Genomic DNA, 19,707 nt, shown 5'->3' with positions numbered 1-19,707 from the left:
TCGAACTCTTGGGCCCAAACAATCCTCCTTTCTCAACCTCCTGAGTAGCTAGGATTACAGGTGCATGCCACCACGCCTGACTATTTTTTTAATTAAATTTTTAAAATTTTGTTTTTCTTTTATATATACATTTTTTATTTTTATAAAGACAGGGTCTTACTATGTTACCTAGGGTGGTCTCAAACTCCTGGGCTCAAGTCATCCTCCTGCTTTGAAATGCTGGGACTACAGGCGTGAGCCACAGTGCCCAGCCAATAAATGCCTTTTTGTCTTTATCGATTTTATATATATATATATGTGTGTGTGTTTGAGATGATGCCTTACTCTGTCGCCTTACTCTGTCGCCAAGACTGAAGCCCAGTGGCTTAATTTTGGCACACTGCAGCCTCGACCTCCCTGGGCTCAGGTGATCCTCCCACGTCAGCCTCCCAAGTAGCTGGGCCTACAGGTGTGTGACACCACACCCAGCTAACTTTTGTATTTTTTGTAGAGACAGTGTCTTGTCATGTTTCCCAGGCTGGTCTTGAACTCCTCGGCTCAAGCTATCTGCCCACCTCAGCTTCCCAAAGTTCTGAGATCACAGGTGTGAGCTACTGTACCCAGCCATTTATTAATAATTATAAAGAGCCTTTGTGTGTTTTACATATTATTTAAATCATGTTTAGAAACTTTGATTTAAAAATTCTAAGTTCTAGGCTGGGCACAGTGGCTCACGCCTGTAATCCCAGCATTTTGGGAGGCCGAGGCGAGTGGATCACGAGGTCAGGAGATTGAGACCATCCTGGCTAACATGGTGAAACCCCATTTCTACTAAAAATACAAAAAAATTAGCTGGGCGTGGTGGTGGGCGCCTGTAGTCCCAGCTACTTGGGAGGCTGAGGCAGGAGAATGGCGTGAACCCAGGAGTCGGAGCTTGCAGTGAGCCAAGATCGCGCCATTGCGCTCTAGCCTGGGCGACAGAGCGAGACTCCGTCTCAAATAAATAAATAAATACATACATATTCTGAGTTCTAGATCTACATTTTCTTTCTTTCTTTTTTTTTTTTTTTTTTTGAGGCAGGGTCTTGCTCTGTCACCCAGGCTGGAGTGCAATAACGCTTTCTCGGCTGACTGCAGCCTCCGCCTCCCGGGTTCAAGTGACTCTCCTGCCTCAGCCCCCCAAGTAGCTAGAATTACAGGCATGCGCCACCACGCCCAGCTAATTTTTGTATTTTTGTTTAAGACAGGGTTTCACCATGTTGGCCAGGCTGGTCTCAAATCCTGACCTCAGGTGATCCGCCCACCTCAGCCTTCCAAAGGGCTGGGATTACAGGCATGAGCCACTACGCCTGGCCCTAGATCTACATTTTCTTTCTTTCTTTTTTTTTTTTTTGAAACGGAGTCTTGCTCTGTCTCCCAGACTGGAGTACAGTGGTGTGGTCTCAGCTCACTGCAACCTCTGCCTCCCGGGTTCAAGCAATTCTCATGCCTCAGCCTCCTGAGTAGCTGGGATTACGGGGGCACGCCACCACGCCCAGCTGAATTATTGTATTTTTAGTAGAGAAGGGGTTTCACCTCGTTGTCCTTGAACTCCTGGCCTCAAGTGATCCGCCCACCTCGGCCTCCCAGACTGCTAGGATTACAGGCATGAGCCACCGAGCCCGGCTTACATTTTAATTATCAATTTTAAGAGGATGTTTTAATGGGAATGAATGTATTTGATATTCAGCCATTCATATTAAATTTTATATTGCAAATTCATAATGCTTTTGATTACCTAATGATGTTCTGAATACATTCAGATATAGTAGGATATTTAGATGTGTTTCTTGGTATAAGTTTAATTTTACCCTTGGTTTATAATTTGGGGATTTGAAAATTTTTCTTATTTTTATTTTTTGAAGGATTGCCTTGACAAGTTCCGAACTCCTTTATATATATGGTGCCCTAGACTCAAGAGTGAGAGCCTTGGTGTTCAGTATACGGTGCTGGGCTCGAGCACATTCACTAACAAGTAGTATTCCTGGTGCATGGATTACAAATTTCTCCCTTACAATGATGGTCATCTTTTTTCTCCAGAGAAGATCACCCCCTATTCTTCCAACACTAGATTCCTTAAAAACCCTAGCAGGTAAGACTAGAAAGAAACTTCTCCATTTTCTTTTTCCAATGTTATGAGTAAATATAATTACCATGTGTTACCAAAGTCCCGTCTATTTGTTTATTAGTCATAAAATTTGTCTTGACCTTTTTTTAAAGTCCACCGGAGTCACGAGAGCAGATGATTTGGGAAGCTAGGGCCTTTAGCATTTTTTGAGAGTTCTGTTTTCTTTGTATCAGTTGGCAAGGTTGTTTATAGCAGTTGTGAGATAGCTGGAGCTTCTCCCCTAGTTGACCAAGTCTAGAATGAGCTTTTTCAGATACAACTTGTTCAGATACAACTTTTGATTGGATCACAGTCTCAGAGATGACTTTCAAATCTGAACTTATGTTTAGACTTGTATTAGAGATACTAAAACTGCTTCGTGATGTTTCAAAGATTCTAAATGTGTTTTTAATGAAAAGCATATAAGCAGTCTTAGGTGCATTATTTTAAATTTGACATACTATATTGTTTGTATTATAAATGATTTTATAAATGCCTCCCAGGTTCAAGTGATTCTTGTGCCTCAGCCTTGCTGAGGCCTGCTGGAGAAGTTATGTTATAAAAGCTTGAAATTGTAAATGCTAAAGGGAAGATAATTAAGGGGTACATACACACAAATGCATACTGTCTTCTACCTGTCTTACATAATTGCTGCCTGATAATTCGATTAAGTGCTTTCTTGAATATTCCTGTTTAAAATGACCTTAAGAGGCAAACTATTTACATAGCTTGGTGTTTAAAATCTTTAGCTCTCTAGACACGGCCCAGTTTTCCATGCTCTTCCCTACTCCTCTTTATGTGTCCCACATTCCAGCCAGTGCTGTGATTACCCTTGGGACATTTCATCTTAGCTTTTTGTTCACACTGTTTTTCTGCCTGGAATCTGCTTTGTTTTCTCCCAGTCTAAATTATTTCTTCCATGCTACCTTCCTTTATCCATATTAGAAGTGATCTCTTCCTGTTAACACTGTAAGTGTTGATATTGTTTGAAATTGACCTTAAAAAAAGCTTGATTTGTGTTTACAACTAATTGATCACAACCAGTTACAAATTTCTGTGTTCCTTCTCCACTCTCACTGCTTCACTTGACTAGCCTAAAGAAATAAAGTAAAATGAAATAAAATAAAATAAAATAAAGCTAGATTTGATAGGTTAAGGGAAAATGGGAAGTTTTCAGTGGGGTAGAGTGGTGGTCACTTATCTCACTTTTGAGATTAAAATAAAGGGCAGCATCAATATCTGTGCTCATTTCATCCCTTAGTGTCATTCATTCAGTATTTACTGATTACTTCCTATGCGTCAGGTGTTATTGGAGTAGTGGGGGTATGAACAGTGTTCCCAGATAACTCACAATCTAATGGAGAGGTAAGCCATACATAAGATATGGGCAGATCTTCACCACTAAACTACCTGTAAGTAGCACTTCCTTTTCCACTCCTGCTGTGTGCAGTGATGCTTAATGCTACTCTCATAGAAACCATCATGGGGAAAAATCACGGAACTTTGGGAGTTCAGAAACTAAGAAACAGTAGAAGCTGTAAAAGGAGGAGCAGAAGAAAGTTGAACTTGGGGTAGACTACTCCTAAGCATCTTGATTGCTCCCTTCAGTCTTACAAGTACTGGTACCCCTGCCCATGTTAAGGCCCTGTTGTCCTCTGCCTGGGAAGGCTTATGTTGTCTTTCCTCCTTATCTCAAGTTTGGTTCCCACCAATCTATTCTTAAGAGAGTGATTTTCACAAACACATATGGTAGTATTACCCTCTTTTGCAGTCCTTCAGTAACTTTCTATTATCTTTTTTAAAAATGGTCACTATTTTTTAAAAAAATTTATTTATTATTTATTTATTTATTTTAAGAAAGGGTCTTGCTCTGTTGCCCAGTCTGGATTACAGTGGCACAATCTCGGCTCACTATAGCCTCGACCTCCCGGGCTCACGTAATCTCACTTCAGCCTCCTGAATAGCTGGGACTATAGGCATGCACCACCATACCTGGCTAATTTTTTAATTTTTTGTTGAAACGGGGTCTCGCCATGTTTCCCAGACTGGACTTGAACTGGGCTCAGGGGATCCTCCCATCTTGGTCTCCCAAAGTGTTGGGATTACAGGCGTGAGCCGCTGTGCTCTACCTTGTAGGCAGGCTGGAGTGCAGTGGTGCAATCTTGGCTCACTGAAACTCTGCCTCCCAGGCTTAAGTGATCCTCCCACCTCAGCCTCCTCAATAGCTGGGATATACAGGCTTGTGCCACCACTCACTCAGCTAATTTTTTAAAAAACTTTTTGTAGACATGATGTCTTACTATATTGCCCAGGCTGGTCTCAAACTCCTAGGCTCAAGCGATCCTTCTCAGCCTCCCCAAGTGCTGGGATTTTAAATGACCTGTTGAGTTTTTAATTCCAAATCTACATTAAAATACATTTAAATATGTTCACATCGTATAGCATCAAAACAGGCAAAACTAGCTTGGAATTCTTTAATATTTCACTTGAAACATCAAATTTGATTGTTTTTAAATTTTTGCAGTAGTTTTTAAATACGGTAAGAGAATTTTTCAGGCTAGTTTTTGCAATTGCTTCTCGGCATATAGCACATTGTAGGTGCGAATTGCCAATAAATGCCAAGCAAAATTTGATACACTTTTTGCCTTCCATCACCTATGGTTTTTGAAGTTGCTGTAAAAGAACTTGTCTTAGATTAATGTATATTAAGAATTTGGTGAAGATCATTTTGAGGAGAATTTATCAATATTTTCCTTTTCCTTTTTTTTCCCTCCAAAATCCATGGTTTTTATACTTTCTAATTTTGACCAGTAGTTCAACTTTGGTGGACATTAAACCTAAGGAAGAAAACAATTTTAAACTGTGAAACAATCAAAACCATATTGAGTACTTGGTGTTTAATCATGTAAGTGACCTGAATCTTGTGTACAATCATTTCATTTCTTCTAAGCTGTACCTCTCATTTGATATACAAATAATCAGTTTGTTCTTTTTTAAAAGAAAAAATATTTTATTTGCTTCCTTGCTTGTTTATTAATAGAAGGCAACATGAATTCCTAGAATACCTTCCAGAACTTCTAGGATTTTGTAAACTACTTTTTAGAACCTAAGCTAAGCTAAAGACCAAACTTTTTCACATTGTATGCAGGGCCCTTTATCACCTTCCTTTTTATCCTCTTCTTTTACGTTGATTCCTGTATACCAGTCGGGAGCTTTAGCCACTCTTGAACTCCTTGATGATCCCTGATGTTTTGTGCTTTTTTTTCATTGCTCCATGCTTTTGCCTGAAATGGCCTTCTCTCAGCCTCCCCCTCCCCCCCACCCCGCTTTTTTTTATGGAGAATCTCAAGATTAAGCCAGAGAAGACAGACAAACCTAGTACAGGATCTCGTTTGTTAGGTCTTTTCTTGCTGTCCTCTCTGCCTCCCAGTGGGTAGTGCTTTGTTGGTTTCCAAGCTCTTGGTACACACCTGTATTGTAACAACTGTTAGATTGTTGTAGTTCTTTTATGTGCCTGCCTCAGCATTGTCAAGCTTTTCTAGGGCTAGCTGTCTGCTTCACCTCTGCGTCTTCTGTTCTCGGAATAGTATTGGGTTCATAGTAGGAGTTCACTATGTAGATTTCAAAATGATTGGATAACATTTTAAAGTTGAGGGCTGTTTGTACTGGGCAAGATGGACCATGATATTAACTTTCATATTTGGTTCCTCTTGAATTGCCCTGTTTCTTTGTGTTTTCTTATAATCTCCACTGTGTTCTCTCATATGTCTTGTTTTCTTGTGTTTTCCATGCTTTCTGGCTTTGCTACTTTTGTTACATTTACTTCTGTGCTTAGTGCTTTAATTGAAGATTCATTCCTGAAAAAAGACACAGCAGCTAAAAGAGCATCAATATATGTGACTGACACTGTGTCACAAAAAAACATACACTGTTAATTACTTGAAATAGTAAAGCATGTGCTCAGGTTCCTTAAAAATAGATCTAAGTAGAAATATATATACATACATACATTTTATATAGCTCCTTCAACATATTATAAATTGTATAGTAGAGCACGTAAAATGTGCTATTAAAATGTTAAAACCTAGAATAATTTTTGAGAAATTATGCAGGTAACCAGGTCTTGACAAAAAAATGACAAAAAACACAAAAAATGGGAGATAAATTTATAGGAGGCTTATTTATCTCTCTGGTGATTATAGGCATTTAAAGTCAAATATCAGGGCCGGGCACGGTGGCTCACACCTGTAATCCTAGCATTTTGGGAGGCCGAGGCGAGTGGATCACTTAAGGTCAGGAGTTTGAGACCAGCCTGGCCAACATAGTGAAACCCTGTCTCTAACTAAAAATATAAAAATTAGCCAGGTGTGGTGGTGTTCGCCTGTAGTTCCGGCTACTCAGGAGGCTGGGGCAGGAGAATCACTTGAAGCCGGGACGTGGAAGTTGCAGTGAGCCAAGGTCACGCCACTGCACTTCAGCCTGGGTGACAGAGCCAGATTCCATCTCAAAAAAAAAAAATTAAAAAACTAAAATATCAGCAATCATCCAGATTATTGATTATATACCTGCTATATGCTAGATGCTTATTGGGGGCAGGTCGGTGGTGGGGAGTTGGGCAATAATGAATAGGACAGTGGCCTTTATAATTCCTGACTGGGGCAGAGGAGTGGACAGCATACAAACAGTCACAATGCAGTCAGATAAGTCAAATGGTGAATGGAACAGAAAGGATGGAAAACCAGTTTGGAATTATGAAATGCTTTCAGATAGGAAGTAGCCATTGATGAGATTTCTGAAGAGTGGGAATTTGCTCTTGAAAACAGCATAGTATCTGTTGCAGATAGTGTGGGCCAGGGATTTCATGGTGGTTGTATATTTATGAAAATGATTACCTCTTAAGATATAAATACTAGTAGAAAAGGTGAATATCTGAGTCTAACGTGCTGTTATTGAGTTTGTTTTGCTGAATTACTGAATTCCAGTTAGTCTAGAGTGCTACATTTTAGAAATTACCTGAAGCTTTTTTAGTTAGCATTCAGTTTGTGTCATGTATGAAGATGATAAGAATGGAATTGGAGATGTAAATTAAGTATTGACTAGAGGTAGTGCTGAAATTTGGTTTGGTGAAAGATGGGGGACCTCCCTACCTTTCCATCTACTGTTACAAAACTGATTACCTCAAAAATTGATTAGGAATCATTGGGTTGTTGAAAGACAATAATTCTAGTATGCTAAATTAAATGTAATGTTAATTTCACTGTGGCATAACTAGTCTCAAATCTTTTTTTAAAATTTAACTCCATTAAAAGAAGATAAAAAGATTTGAGATTAATTATGCCATAGTGAAATTAACATCATTAAATCATAGACAAGAAATTATAGATTAAATCGTCATTTAATCATTCAGTCATAATTATTCAATCATTTATAAAATCTATGATTTAAATAAAGAATAGAGTAGAAATTTACTTAAATTTATTTGTTTTGTTTTGTTTTGTTTTGTTTTTTGAGATGGAGTCTTGCTCTGTTGCCAAGGCTGGAGTGCAGTGATGTGATCTCAGCTCATTGCAACCTCCGCCTCCTGGGTTCAAGTGATTCTCGTGCCTCAGCCTCTTCAGTAGCTAGGATTACAGGAGCAAGCCACCATGCCTGGCTAATTTTTGTATTTTTAGTAGAGATGGGGTTTCACCATATTGGTCAGGCTGGTCTCGAACTCCTGACCTCAGGTGATCTGCCCGCCTCAGCCTTCCAAAGTGCTGGGATTACAGGTGTGAGCCACCGTGCCTGGCCTTAAATTTATTTAAATCATAGATTTGTATTCTGAGGTAGGGAATATCTTTGAAATATGTGAAATAGGCTGGGTGCGGTGGCTCACGCCTGTAATCCCCGCACTTTGGGAGGATGAGGTGGGTGGATCACCTGAGGTCAGGAGTTCGAGACCAGCCTGGCCAACATGGTAAAACCCCATCCCTATTAAAAATACAAAAATGAGCTGAGCGTGGGGGCATGTGCCTATAATCCCAGCTACCCGGGAGGCTGAGGCAGGAGAATTGCTGGAACCGGGGAGGTGGAGGCTGCATTGAGCTGAGATCATGCCGCTACACTCCAGCCTGGATGACAGAGTGAGACTCCGTCTCAGGCAAAGAAAAAAAAAAAAAATGTGAAATATTTTTTGTTTGTGTTTAAGATGCAGAAGATAAATGTGTAATAGAAGGCAACAACTGCACATTTGTTCGTGACTTGAGTAGAATTAAACCTTCACAGAACACAGAAACATTAGGTAAGTGTCTTTCTGTTTACTTGATCCTTTCTGGATTGAAACAGGCTTTCCTCTGATTGTCCTTGTTTTATTTTCTTACAGAATTACTACTGAAGGAATTTTTTGAGTATTTCGGCAATTTTGCTTTCGATAAAAATTCCATAAATATTCGACAGGTAAATAATGTTTTACTATTTAGTTATTAGTATCTGATCTTCCACTGTACTAATATTTAATTAACTGTTTTCAAAACACTCTAATAAATGTTATTTATTTCTTTTGTGTAGTAATTTGTAGTAACAAGGAGGTTGATGTCCAGAGAAGTTACATGACTTGACTAAGATCAGTCATCCCTTTATGCCAAATAGTAAAAGCCAGCTCTTTAGCATCTGCCTTGTTATTATGCCATGGGACTTCTGTCCTCAGTGTAATACTGTATCCCTCATGATGTGGAATACATTCCAGAAAGTTTCCTGAAAACTATTATTTACATACAGCTGTTTTTAAACTGGATTTGTGTCTATGGAATAAACTTAAGTCCCAAAGATAGATTTCAGTGATTCCCTCAATTTGAGCCGTTAGGATTTAGGTGTTTTTTTGTTTTGTTTTGTTTTGTTTTGTTTTTTTGAGCAAATGAACTTATGATTTGGATTCCTCTGAGCAGCTGGGATGAAAGACATTTTTTCTTTTCAAAAAGAAACTCAGGCAGAAGTCTAGACAAAATTTGTTTGCAAGTGGGAGATAACTTGGGATAGCCCTCTGTTTGGGTTTATTCTGTTTAGCATTTGGCTACTTGATTACAAACCTTACAAGATTGGCTTCATAAAACACAAACCCAGATATACTTTCTCCTTATTTCTTCACCTCTCCGTTTTTCATCCTTCCCTCTTACCTGCTCATGGACTCTTTGTTAAAATAAAAGATTGGGGAGAGGAGAGAGAAAGGATTCATTCAGAAAGCTTTGCAAATGCTATCTAGAAGGAAAAAGTCATAAGCATACAAAGTTCGTCACCTTTTTTGTACTCCAAAGCTCAGAGATGCCAAGCATGAAATAAGTTAGGGAATATAACAGCTGCTGCTCACATCAGGGAATTTTGACCATTGGCTTTGTAATAGTTAATTAAGTAAATTTATGGTATCATTTGAAAGAGGAAAAGATATATAGACTAATGGCTTATGTTAGTCATATGATTCATAGCTTTAGCTTTTCTTTTTCTTTTCTTTTCTTTTTTTTGTTTTTGTTTTTGTTTTTTTGAGACAGAGTCTCACTGTATTGCCCAGGCTGGAGTGCAGTGGCATGATCTTGGCTCACTGCAGCCTCCGCCTCCTGGGTTCAAGTGATTCTCCTGCCTCAGCCTCCTAAGTAGCTGGGATTACAGGCATGCGCCACCACACCTGGCTAGTTTTGTGTTTTTAGTAGAGATGGGATTTCACCATGTTGGTCAGGCCTGTCTTGAACTCCTGACCTCAGGTGTTCCACCTGCCTCGGCCTCCCAAAATGCTTGGATTACAGGTATCTTTTTTATTTCTGTGAGATACTATCTTATGTGGCAGAGCCCTTTTGTTGGATCTATAGGAAGATAATGGAAACTTTTTAGTGTTTTAAATAAATAATGAATAATCCTTTGTTCCTCCTCTTTTTCCTCATCTCATACTTGGGAAACATTAATTAATATATTTAATTTAAGGGTTCTAATTTTGTGTGTTCCTGTTTCTACCATAATAGGTATGCTTTTAGCAAGTCTCAGAAATAAACGTATCTTCATCTTACTTTCTGATTTTTTAATCATTTTTTTCCCTTTCATGCTCTACCTTGTTAGGTAAAAGTTATATTATTTTAAAAATACTTTTGTCGGTTGACTTAGTCCAGATACCTCTTCTCTGAGCAATGACATCATCATCCATAGATGATAAGCCCTAAGTTATTTCTCCAAAGAACACTCATAAAACTTACAACAGGGAAAACAAAAAACAAAAAATGAGAAGTACACACACCCACCATGCATACATACTCAATCCCCTGAGAAATAAATTCTTTGCTATGTGTTTTATGTGTTTTGACATTTTATTGAGTTAACTGTTTTTATATTTAAGCCCTTCATGTACTTACTCATTTTTTCTTCTGTGTAATAATCTATAGGGAAGGGAGCAAAACAAACCTGATTCTTCTCCTCTGTACATTCAGAATCCATTTGAAACTTCTCTCAACATAAGCAAAAATGTAAGTCAAAGCCAGCTGCAAAAATTTGTAGATTTGGCCCGAGAAAGTGCCTGGATTTTACAACAGGAAGATATAGATCGACCTTCCATATCAAGTAATCGGCCCTGGGGGCTGGTATCCCTATTGCTACCATCTCCTCCAAACAGAAAGTCCTTTACCAAGAAGAAAAGCAATAAGTTTGCAATTGAAACAGTCAAAAACTTGTTAGAATCTTTAAAAGGTAACAGAACAGAAAATTTCACAAAAACCAGTGGGAAGAGAACAATTAGTACTCAGACATGATGGCTGCTACATTGTGTAAAGAACTGGGCTTAGCCTATCAAATGGTCTGTGGACTTACTTGGAAAAACTGATTTGAAACTTTCACAGATCTCAGCTTTCATCTGATGTCACTTTTCATGATCTTCTCATTGGCCCCCTTAACCTGGTCTGAAGTTCTGGGATGTTTTCAGTCTGATCAGTCTGATACTCAGTGGCACTTTATTAAAACATCAGCTGTGGAGTGTGGCGGTGCACACCTGTAGTCCCAGCTGCTCAGGAGGCTGAGGCAGGAGGATCTCTTGAGCCCAGGATTTTGAATCCATCGTGGACAACATAGCAAGATTCCATCTCTAAAAAAAATGAAAATAAACATAAGCCACAAGGAATGGGTGAAAGATTATTGTAATGTGCTTTAACTAAATAGGTAAATATACTAAACAAATGCTAAAACTCAGTTATAGGATGAAACCATTGTTGATATCCACATCAGTCCCTGTTTAGAAAACATTTAAAATGACTTTTAGTTATGTACAGTACGTTGGCAATGAATACATTAAGCTTCAAAATTTGGTAGTGCTCTCGAATATGTGTATTTGTATTTTTCAAGCGAAGTTCTCTTATTCACATATAAATTAAAGTGGGTTGGTACTGATATCAAAAAATGTTTATGTTTTTAGAACAGACATTTCAGTCACTGCATTCTTAGGTATTCCAAACCAAATATGATGACATCAATAGATTGCATTTTAAAAATATTGTTTGATTTTTCTATTTTCAAAAATAAAATTCTGTTTCTAACTAAAATGTGATATTCCCAGTATTCCTTCACATCTCTTTTGAGAACTCCCCTCTTCCTGCAGGAAAGAGACATATTTGTCTCTCAGTATATGCAGAAAATTGGTTCCAGGACCATCCATGTACACCCAAATCTGCACACACTGAACTCCTTCAGTCCTGTGGAGCCCGTGCATGGGAGAATTCCACCTTGCACATAAGCAGATCTTGCATCCTGTGAAAATACTGTATTTTCCTTCTTTTTTTTTTTTTTTTGAGACAGAGTCTCGCTCTGTCGCCCAGGCTAGAGTGCAGTGGCGCGATCTCGGCTCACTGCAAGCTCTGCCTCCCAGGTTCGCGCCATTCTCCTGCCTCAGCCTCTCTGAGTAGCTGGGACTATAGGTGCCCGCCACCATGCCCGGACAATTTTTTTGTATTTTTAGTAGAGACAGGGTTTCACCATGGTCTCGATCTCCCGACCTCGTGATCAGCCCGCCTCAACCTCCCAAAGTGCTGGGATTACAAGCGTGAGCCACCATGCCTGGCCGAGAATACTGTATTTTCAATCCAAGTTTGGTTGGAAAAAATCTGTGTATAAATGGACGTCGCAGTTGAAACCCATGTTGTTCAATGGGCAACTGTATATTGAAATTTAATTTCCATTACATTCTCTGTGGAGCAACTTTTTTGCTTTGTTTCGTTTTGTTTCTGAGACAGAGTTTTGCTCTTGTTGCCCAGGCTGGGGTGCAATGGCACAATCTCAGCTCACTGCAACCTCCGCCTCCCGGATTCAAGCGATTCTCCTGCCTCAGCTGGGATTACAGGCGCCCACCACCATGCCCAGCTAATTTTTGTAGTTTTAGTAGGGACAGGGTTTCACCATGTTGGCCAGGCTGGTCTTGAACTCCTGACCTCAGGTGATCGCCCACCTTGGCCTTCCAAAGTGTTGGAATTACAGGCGTGAGCCACTGCACCTGGCTTCTGTGGAGTAACTTTCTATTTAAGAAGCAAGTAAGGCCTGGGCATAGCAGCACATGCCTATAGTCCCAGGTACTTGGGAGGCTGAGGCACAAGGACTGCTTGAACCTGGGAGGCAGAGGCTGCAGTGAGCTGAGATCACAGCACTGTACTCCATCCTGGGCGACAGTGAGACTCTCTCAAAAAAAAGGAAAAGAAGCAAGTAGTATAGTGTTTAAAAACAGACTTGAGCGAGACTGGCTCAATGACAAGTTACTCAGTCTCTTGGGGTCCCTGTTTGATCTGTAAAATGGGGATCACGATCAGATCAACGTGAGGATTAAGCGAGGGATGTAGGAAAATGCTAGGTCAGTGCATTTTCCTGGCGCGAAGTAAATGTTCCTTCTCTTTAACTGTTGCCTTTCGGTGTTTGTGGTATGTAATTACCTTTTTTGCTACTCAAAATTGAGATTTAGAGTTTGTAGTACTTTAAAAATTTTTCCCATTTAAATTTTATGTCAGAAATTATAATGGGTTCTGCATGGGATATTTTAAGAAACTCAGCATTGTTATGAAGCAAATGAATTCTGTGTCCTTGTGTCTATGCTACTGGATTGCACATTTGACACCAACAAATATCAGTGTTCTGTACAGGCAATGTCTTTAAAAGCCATTTTTCATTTGTTCTTTATTTTGTTGGGCTAGAAATCCATATTGATTTAAAAAGCTTAAAAAGCATAAACCACTTCAGGGTTTCTAAATGAAATTTTTTTTTCTGTTCACAGATATTTAGTCAGATATTTTCTTTTTTAGGTTGGTGCTAGGTGTAATATGGTTATTTAAGCACATAAAGTATGTGTATGGGTTAGCATTTTCTTTTCTTTTTGGTAATTTGTAGGACAGCCTTGACACTAGGCTGTTTTACTTTTCAGAATCAGATTTAATTATGTGATTAATTTTAAATCTACAAAGACTTGTTTTTCGTTTTTTTTTTTTTTTTTGAGAGCAAATCTTGCTCTGTCACCCAGGCTAGAGTGCAGTGGTGCGATCTCAGCTCACTGCAACCTCTGCCTCCTGGGTTCAAGCGATACTCCTGCCCCAGCCTCCCAAGTAACTGGGATTACAGGCGCCTGCCACCATGCCTAGCTAATTTTTGTATGTTAGTAGAGACGGGGTTTCACCATGTTGGCCAGGCTGGTCTTGAATTCCTGACCTCAAGTGATCTACCCGTCTCAGCCTCTCAAAGTGCTGGGATTACAGGTTACAGGTGTGAGCCACCGCACCTGGCCTACAAAGACCCTTTTTTTTTCTTTTTTTTTTTTTTGAGATGGGTCTCCCTCTGTCACCCAGGCTGGAGAGTGCAGTGGAGTGATCTTGGCTCACTGAAACCTCCACTTCCCGGGTTCAGGTGATTCTTCTGCCTCAGCCTCCTGAGTAGCTGGGATTACAGGTGCATGCCACCATACCTGGCTAAGTTTTCTATTTTTAGTAGAGATGGGGTTTTACTCTGTTGGCCAGGCTGGTCTCGAACTCCTGACCTCAGGTGACCTGCCTACCTCGCCCTCCCAAAATGCTGGGATTACAGGCATGAGCCACCACGCCTGGCTGCAAAGACCTTTTAATACACAGTTTTAAAGTCTGTTCAACTGAATATAGACTACAGACAAATATATTTTCTCATAACTTTAGTGTATCACACCCCAGATTTTTAAAATATTTTTATTACGTGATAGTGATAACTAGCAATTATTTGTCATTGCTGTTTCTTAATTAAAAATAATTGGAATGATAAGTAAAACTTTTTTCAAGTTTTTTTCTTCTATAACTATTACTAGGCTTTCATTCAGTAGCTTTCACCTGTAATGAGTTTTACTAAGTATGTGAAAGTAATTTTGATAGGAGACTACCCAGATCAAAACGATTTCAGCTATAGCCCACTAGTATAATTCCTGGAGCTATTATCCAGAGACTTTCTAGGAAATAACGATTAGCCTGAAACATTATAGGAAAACTGTGTGTAATTATCTCATTCACCTTCAGTTACCAAAAAGCCTTCAGTTACCATAAAGGAGAAGGGAAAATAAAGTTGAGTTGAAATAAGACTTTTTTCTGCTGTCATTTCCTATTGGCGTCTTTCTTTTGCTGTAGTCAGGTGTAGAGCTCTAGTCAGGTGGCTTACGCTGTAGTCAGGTGAGAGCAGAATTAGATTGTTCCACCTCATTCCATGCTCCTAGAATTTCCTTGGCCTTCCAAGTACAGCCATATTCAGCCCTTTAGAGCCTCCTGGTGCCATGGTAGGGAAATGCTACATTTGCCTGTGTAAATAAGCAAACACTGAATATGTGCAGCAAAGCCAGAAGGAGCATCCAAGCAGATGCATCTTGTTGAAGCAGCAACTCCACTTTGCAGAGTTTGACATTCAGTTGGTGAGTAGCTGTCATATGTTTGGAGAACTGGGGGTCCAGATTGGCTAGGATGTAGTTTTTAATGTGATACTCAGAAGTTAAGGTTGAGCAAGATGGGGAAGAACTGCCAATTTCAAGTTAAGGAGGTTGAGTATATCTTCATTGGTAAATCACTGATGATTTTTTGTTGTTGTTTTTGAGGCAGAGTCTAGCTCTGTTGCCCAGGCTGGAGTGCAGTGGTGCGATCTCAGCTCACTGCAACCTCTACCTCCTGGGTTCAAGCAATTCTCAGGCCTCAGCCTCCTGAATAGCTGGGATTACAGGCACACACCACCTCACCCAGCTAATTTTTGTATTTTTAGTGGAGATGGGGTTTTGCCATGAGGCCAGGCTGGTCTCAAACTCCTGACCTCAGGTGATCTGCCTGCCTCAGCCCCTCAAAATGCTGGGATTACAGGCGTGAGCCACCACGCCCGGCCCATTGATGGTTTTCATGCAAAGGGATAATAAAAAAGCAGTGCTTTTAGATGATTAATCTGTTGATACCTAGTAGTTTCAGATCATGGCTTTTTTGTTGTTGTTGTTGTTGAGACACGGTCTCAGTTTGTTGCCCAGGCTGCGCTGGACTGCAGTGGCACAATCTCAGCCTCACTGCAACCTCCACCTCCCAGGCTCAAGCGATCCTCCCACCTCAGCCTCCTGAGTAGCTGGGACTACAAGTGTGCCCCACTACTCTCAGCTAATTTTTGTATTTTGTTGTAGAGACAGGGACAGGGTTTCACCATGTTGCTCAGGCTGGTCTTGAACTCCTGGACTCAAGTAATCTGCCCACCTCAGCTTCCCAGAGTGCTGGGATTACAGGTGTGAGCCACCATGCCCAGCCATGATTCCTTTCTTTTAAAAATAGCAAATTTGGCCGGGCACGGTGGCTTATGCCTGTAATCCCAGCACTTTGGGAGGCCGAGGCGGGCAGATCATGAGGTCAGGAGTTCAAGACCAGCCGGGTCAACATGGTGAAACCCTGTCTCTACTAAAAATAAAAAAATTAGCCAGGCGTGGTGGCGAGTGCCTGTAGTCCCAGCTACTCAGGAGGCTGAGGCAGGAGAATTGCTTGAACCCGGGAGATGGAGGTTGCAGTGAGCTGAGATTGCACCACTGTACTCCAGCCTGGGCAACAGAGCAAGACTCCATCTCAGCCAAAAATAATAATAATAACAAATTTGAGTACTTGAGTATAGGTTTTATCATTAAGTTAGATAAAATTTGGCTGTTAAATTTTCCACAAAAGGCCGGAAGGTGACTGTCTCTCATATGCCTCAGAAGAGTCTTTCTCCTTAGTGTTTAATAAGAAAGTAAAGCTTAAGTAGTTTAAAGCTATCAGCAGGACGTAACAGCTCATGGCTTACATATGATTGTATGTAAAGCCTTATTAATGAAAAATTCTTTACATATATACTTGGAAAGGAATGAAAACATGACCAGAAGTCACTTTTCATCTTGGCAAATTTATTTTAAATACTCGAAAGACTTATTTGGGTTTCCACAATGAATTCAATTACTTGTGGATACGGATTCCAAAGAATATAAACATTACAGTGTTCCTCTGGAATTCCCATGTAGCAACTCTCAAAGTACTGTAGATAGAATCTTTAATCTATAGTATCTGTGATACAGGATATATCAAATCACCACAAATTATTAAAAAATGTACTTTATCTTTTAAATGTGATTGCTCGTGTTTTATGTTATCTGTGTGTGTATCCACCCCCTTTCAGTACTCAGTGGAGTCAAAGCTAGATTAAAAGCTTAGATTCATGTTTCTAAGATGAATATGTTGCAAAAATTTTCCCCCATAGCAGAGTTTCTAAGCTTCTAGAATGTGGTGCTAAGGCATATTTTAAAGAGAGTATTAAAAAGGTCTAACTTGGCCGGGTGCGGTGGCTCACGCCTGTCATCCTAGAACTTTGGGAGGCCGAAGCGGGTGGATCAGTTGAGGTCAGGAGTTCGAGACAAGCCTGGTCAACATGGCAAAACTCCGTTTCTACAAATACAAAAATTAGCTGGGCATGGTGGCAGGCACCTGTAATCCCAGCTACTCGGGAGGCTGAGGCAGGAGAATCGCTTGAACCTGGGAGGCGGAGGTTGCAGTGAGCTGAGATTGTGCCACTGCACTCCAGCCTGGGTGACATCAAGACTCTACCTCAAAAAAAACAAACAAACAAAAAAAAAAAAACAAAAGAAGAAAAAATCTAACTTGAAACTCTAGATACTATACTATGATGAATACATGGTATGGGGAAAATACCTAATTTGGAACAGGCCAAGTCTAAATTAATGAAAAGTAGGCCAGGCCCAGTGGCTCACTCCTGTAATCCCAGTACTTTGGGAGGCCAAGGCAGGTGGATCACTTGAGGTCAGGAGTTCAAGACCAGCCTGGCCAACATGGTGAAACTCTGTCTCTTCTAAAAATACAAAAATTAGCTGGGCGTGGTGGCACATGCCCAATCCCAGCTACTCGAGAGGCTGAGGCAGGAGAATCATTTGAACCTGAGGGTTGGAGGTTGCAGTAAGATGAGATCACTCCACTGCACTCCAGCTTGGGTGACAGAGTGAGACTCTGTCTCAAAAATAAATAAATTTAATTAATTATTAGTGAAAAATAAAATTATAGGTTGTTACTTTTGCCTGGGTTTATTTTGAAGTGTGGCACATTGAAAAGTTACTGTAATGGATGCTGTCAAATAAAATGGAGCAAACTAATGAAAAGATTCCACATTAAGCCTGCATCATGCTCCATGTCACTAAAGTTCTTTAACATGTTAAACTTGTTAGGTACAATGGAAGTCTTACATTTCTGAAGCTTTTCCTCTTATAAAATTAAAGCATATTGACATTTCTCTCTAGTTCTACCCTGTCTTGAAAACTGGAGTAAAAGGGGTGGGTTATGAAACTGGCTGATTAGCAAGGAAAGCAAGCTCACTAATAATTGTATGAAACTTTACTATGGAGAATTTTGAACACAGGCAAAAGTAAATTGAAAAGCGTAATGAACTTGGCACATATCCGTCACCTCTTTCAACAATTAATTCATGGCAAATTGCTTTTAATTTATAACCCCATTAACTTACCACTTCTGTATTATTTTAAGCAAATTCCATTCTGCCATTTCATCTGTAAGTATGTAATATTTCTAAAAGATAACTTTTGTTCTAATATAATCACAAAATCATTGTCAGACCAAAATGGAACAAACAAAAACAGTAATTCTCTAATAATATCATCGTATTTGATTACTGTTCAAGCTCCCCATTGTCTTGTGGATATCATGATGGCTTTTTCCTAGTGCAATTGTTTGAATCAGTATCCAATTTAGAGTCCACATATTGTGATTGGATGGTGTGTTTCTTAACTCTCTTAGATTGCAGATTTATACTTCATCTCTTTTTTCGCTTGCAATTTATTGAAGATAGGGGATTGTCTTAGGGAGTTCCTACAACATAGATTATGCTGATGATGTCAGCACATATGATTGTTCAACATTGTTCACATGAGCTGTTCAACATTACTTAATGACTTGAAAATATTTTTTATTAGTTGTAGAAAACTCAACAATTTTCAAATATTGCTTTGGCTACATTCACCTTCATTCCTTTGGGATTCCACTTAACATTTATTAGGTCTTTTTGCTTAATTCCCTATGTCTCTTCTATACTTTCCTGTATTTTCTACTCTTGTGTCTCCCTTCACTCCAAGAATTTACTTCTTTTTTGTTTGTTTGTTTGTTTTTGAGACAGGGTCTCGCTCTGTCGCCCAGGCTGGAGTGCAGTGGCATGATCTTAGCTCACTGCAACCTCCGCCTCCGGGGTTCAAGCAATTCTCCTGCCTCAGCCTCCTGAGTAGCTGGGATTACAGGCACCCACCACCACACCCAGCTAATTTTTGTATTTTTAGTGGAGATGGGGTTTCACCATGTTGGTCAGGCTGGTCTTGAACTCTTGACCTCAGGTGATCCACCCGCCTCGGCCTCCCTAAGTGCTGGGATTACAGGCATGAGCCACTGTGTTTGGCCAGAATTCTGACCTATATAACAGTTTATCAACTTTTTTCATCTATGTCTAATTTTAAAAATCAATTTATTGAATTCTCAATTTCAGTATATTTTTTTCAGGTTGACACAGTTATTTTAAAGCCTGTGTCTGATAAGTTGATCATGTGGTTCCCCTGTGGGTCGTGGGTCTGTTTCTGTTTTTCATGATGTTGACTTCTCTCCTGGTACACCTGGTGGTGGCAGTGGTGGCTTTGTGTGTTGATACTGGATGGGAGAAATAGTAGGAATTACTTCGAGGGAGGATGATGTTTTCTCTTCCTTCAGAAAGGATTTACTTTTGTTTCTGGGGGATGGGTAGGGGTATTTATGATCCTGGATCACTTTAATCCAGAAAGGGTTTGAGATTTTGAAGTTGGATTCAATTCCAGATTCTAGTTCATCATTAACTTGCACTGTGGTGGGGGAAGATCTCAGTCCAAAACCTGGAGTGCTGACCAGGGTCCCTTTTCCTTGGTGGGCCCTGAAGTCCTTTTTGTCTCCTATCCCTGCAAGTTTTTTGAAACCTCTGCTCCCCTCTGATCTACTTCATCAGCAGATGTCCCTAGGGGTTAGCAACCCCAAATGCTAGGCTCACTTGTTTAAGTCTACTTCTTCACA

General features: G+C 40.0%; 1 protein-coding gene across 1 annotated transcript in view; it reads left to right on the top strand.

The window, feature by feature from the left end:
• The window catches only part of MTPAP (mitochondrial poly(A) polymerase), a 36,512-nt gene extending 24,842 nt beyond the window's left edge, over positions 1-11,670 (top strand). The window contains exons 6-9 of the mRNA XM_001136690.8: positions 1,884-2,110; positions 8,313-8,405; positions 8,487-8,560; positions 10,525-11,670. Of these exons, the coding sequence (XP_001136690.1) occupies positions 1,884-2,110; positions 8,313-8,405; positions 8,487-8,560; positions 10,525-10,887 (757 nt within the window). The 3' untranslated portion in view covers positions 10,888-11,670. The remainder of the gene's footprint in view (positions 1-1,883; positions 2,111-8,312; positions 8,406-8,486; positions 8,561-10,524) is intronic.
• The last annotated feature ends 8,037 nt before the right edge of the window (positions 11,671-19,707 follow it).

This window comes from Pan troglodytes, chromosome 8, assembly GCF_028858775.2.
Source record: "Pan troglodytes isolate AG18354 chromosome 8, NHGRI_mPanTro3-v2.0_pri, whole genome shotgun sequence".
In the NCBI taxonomy this organism is placed as follows: domain Eukaryota; kingdom Metazoa; phylum Chordata; class Mammalia; order Primates; family Hominidae; genus Pan; species Pan troglodytes.
Note: the sequence above shows the minus strand (reverse complement) of the source record. Positions and strands in the feature narration are given on the sequence as shown.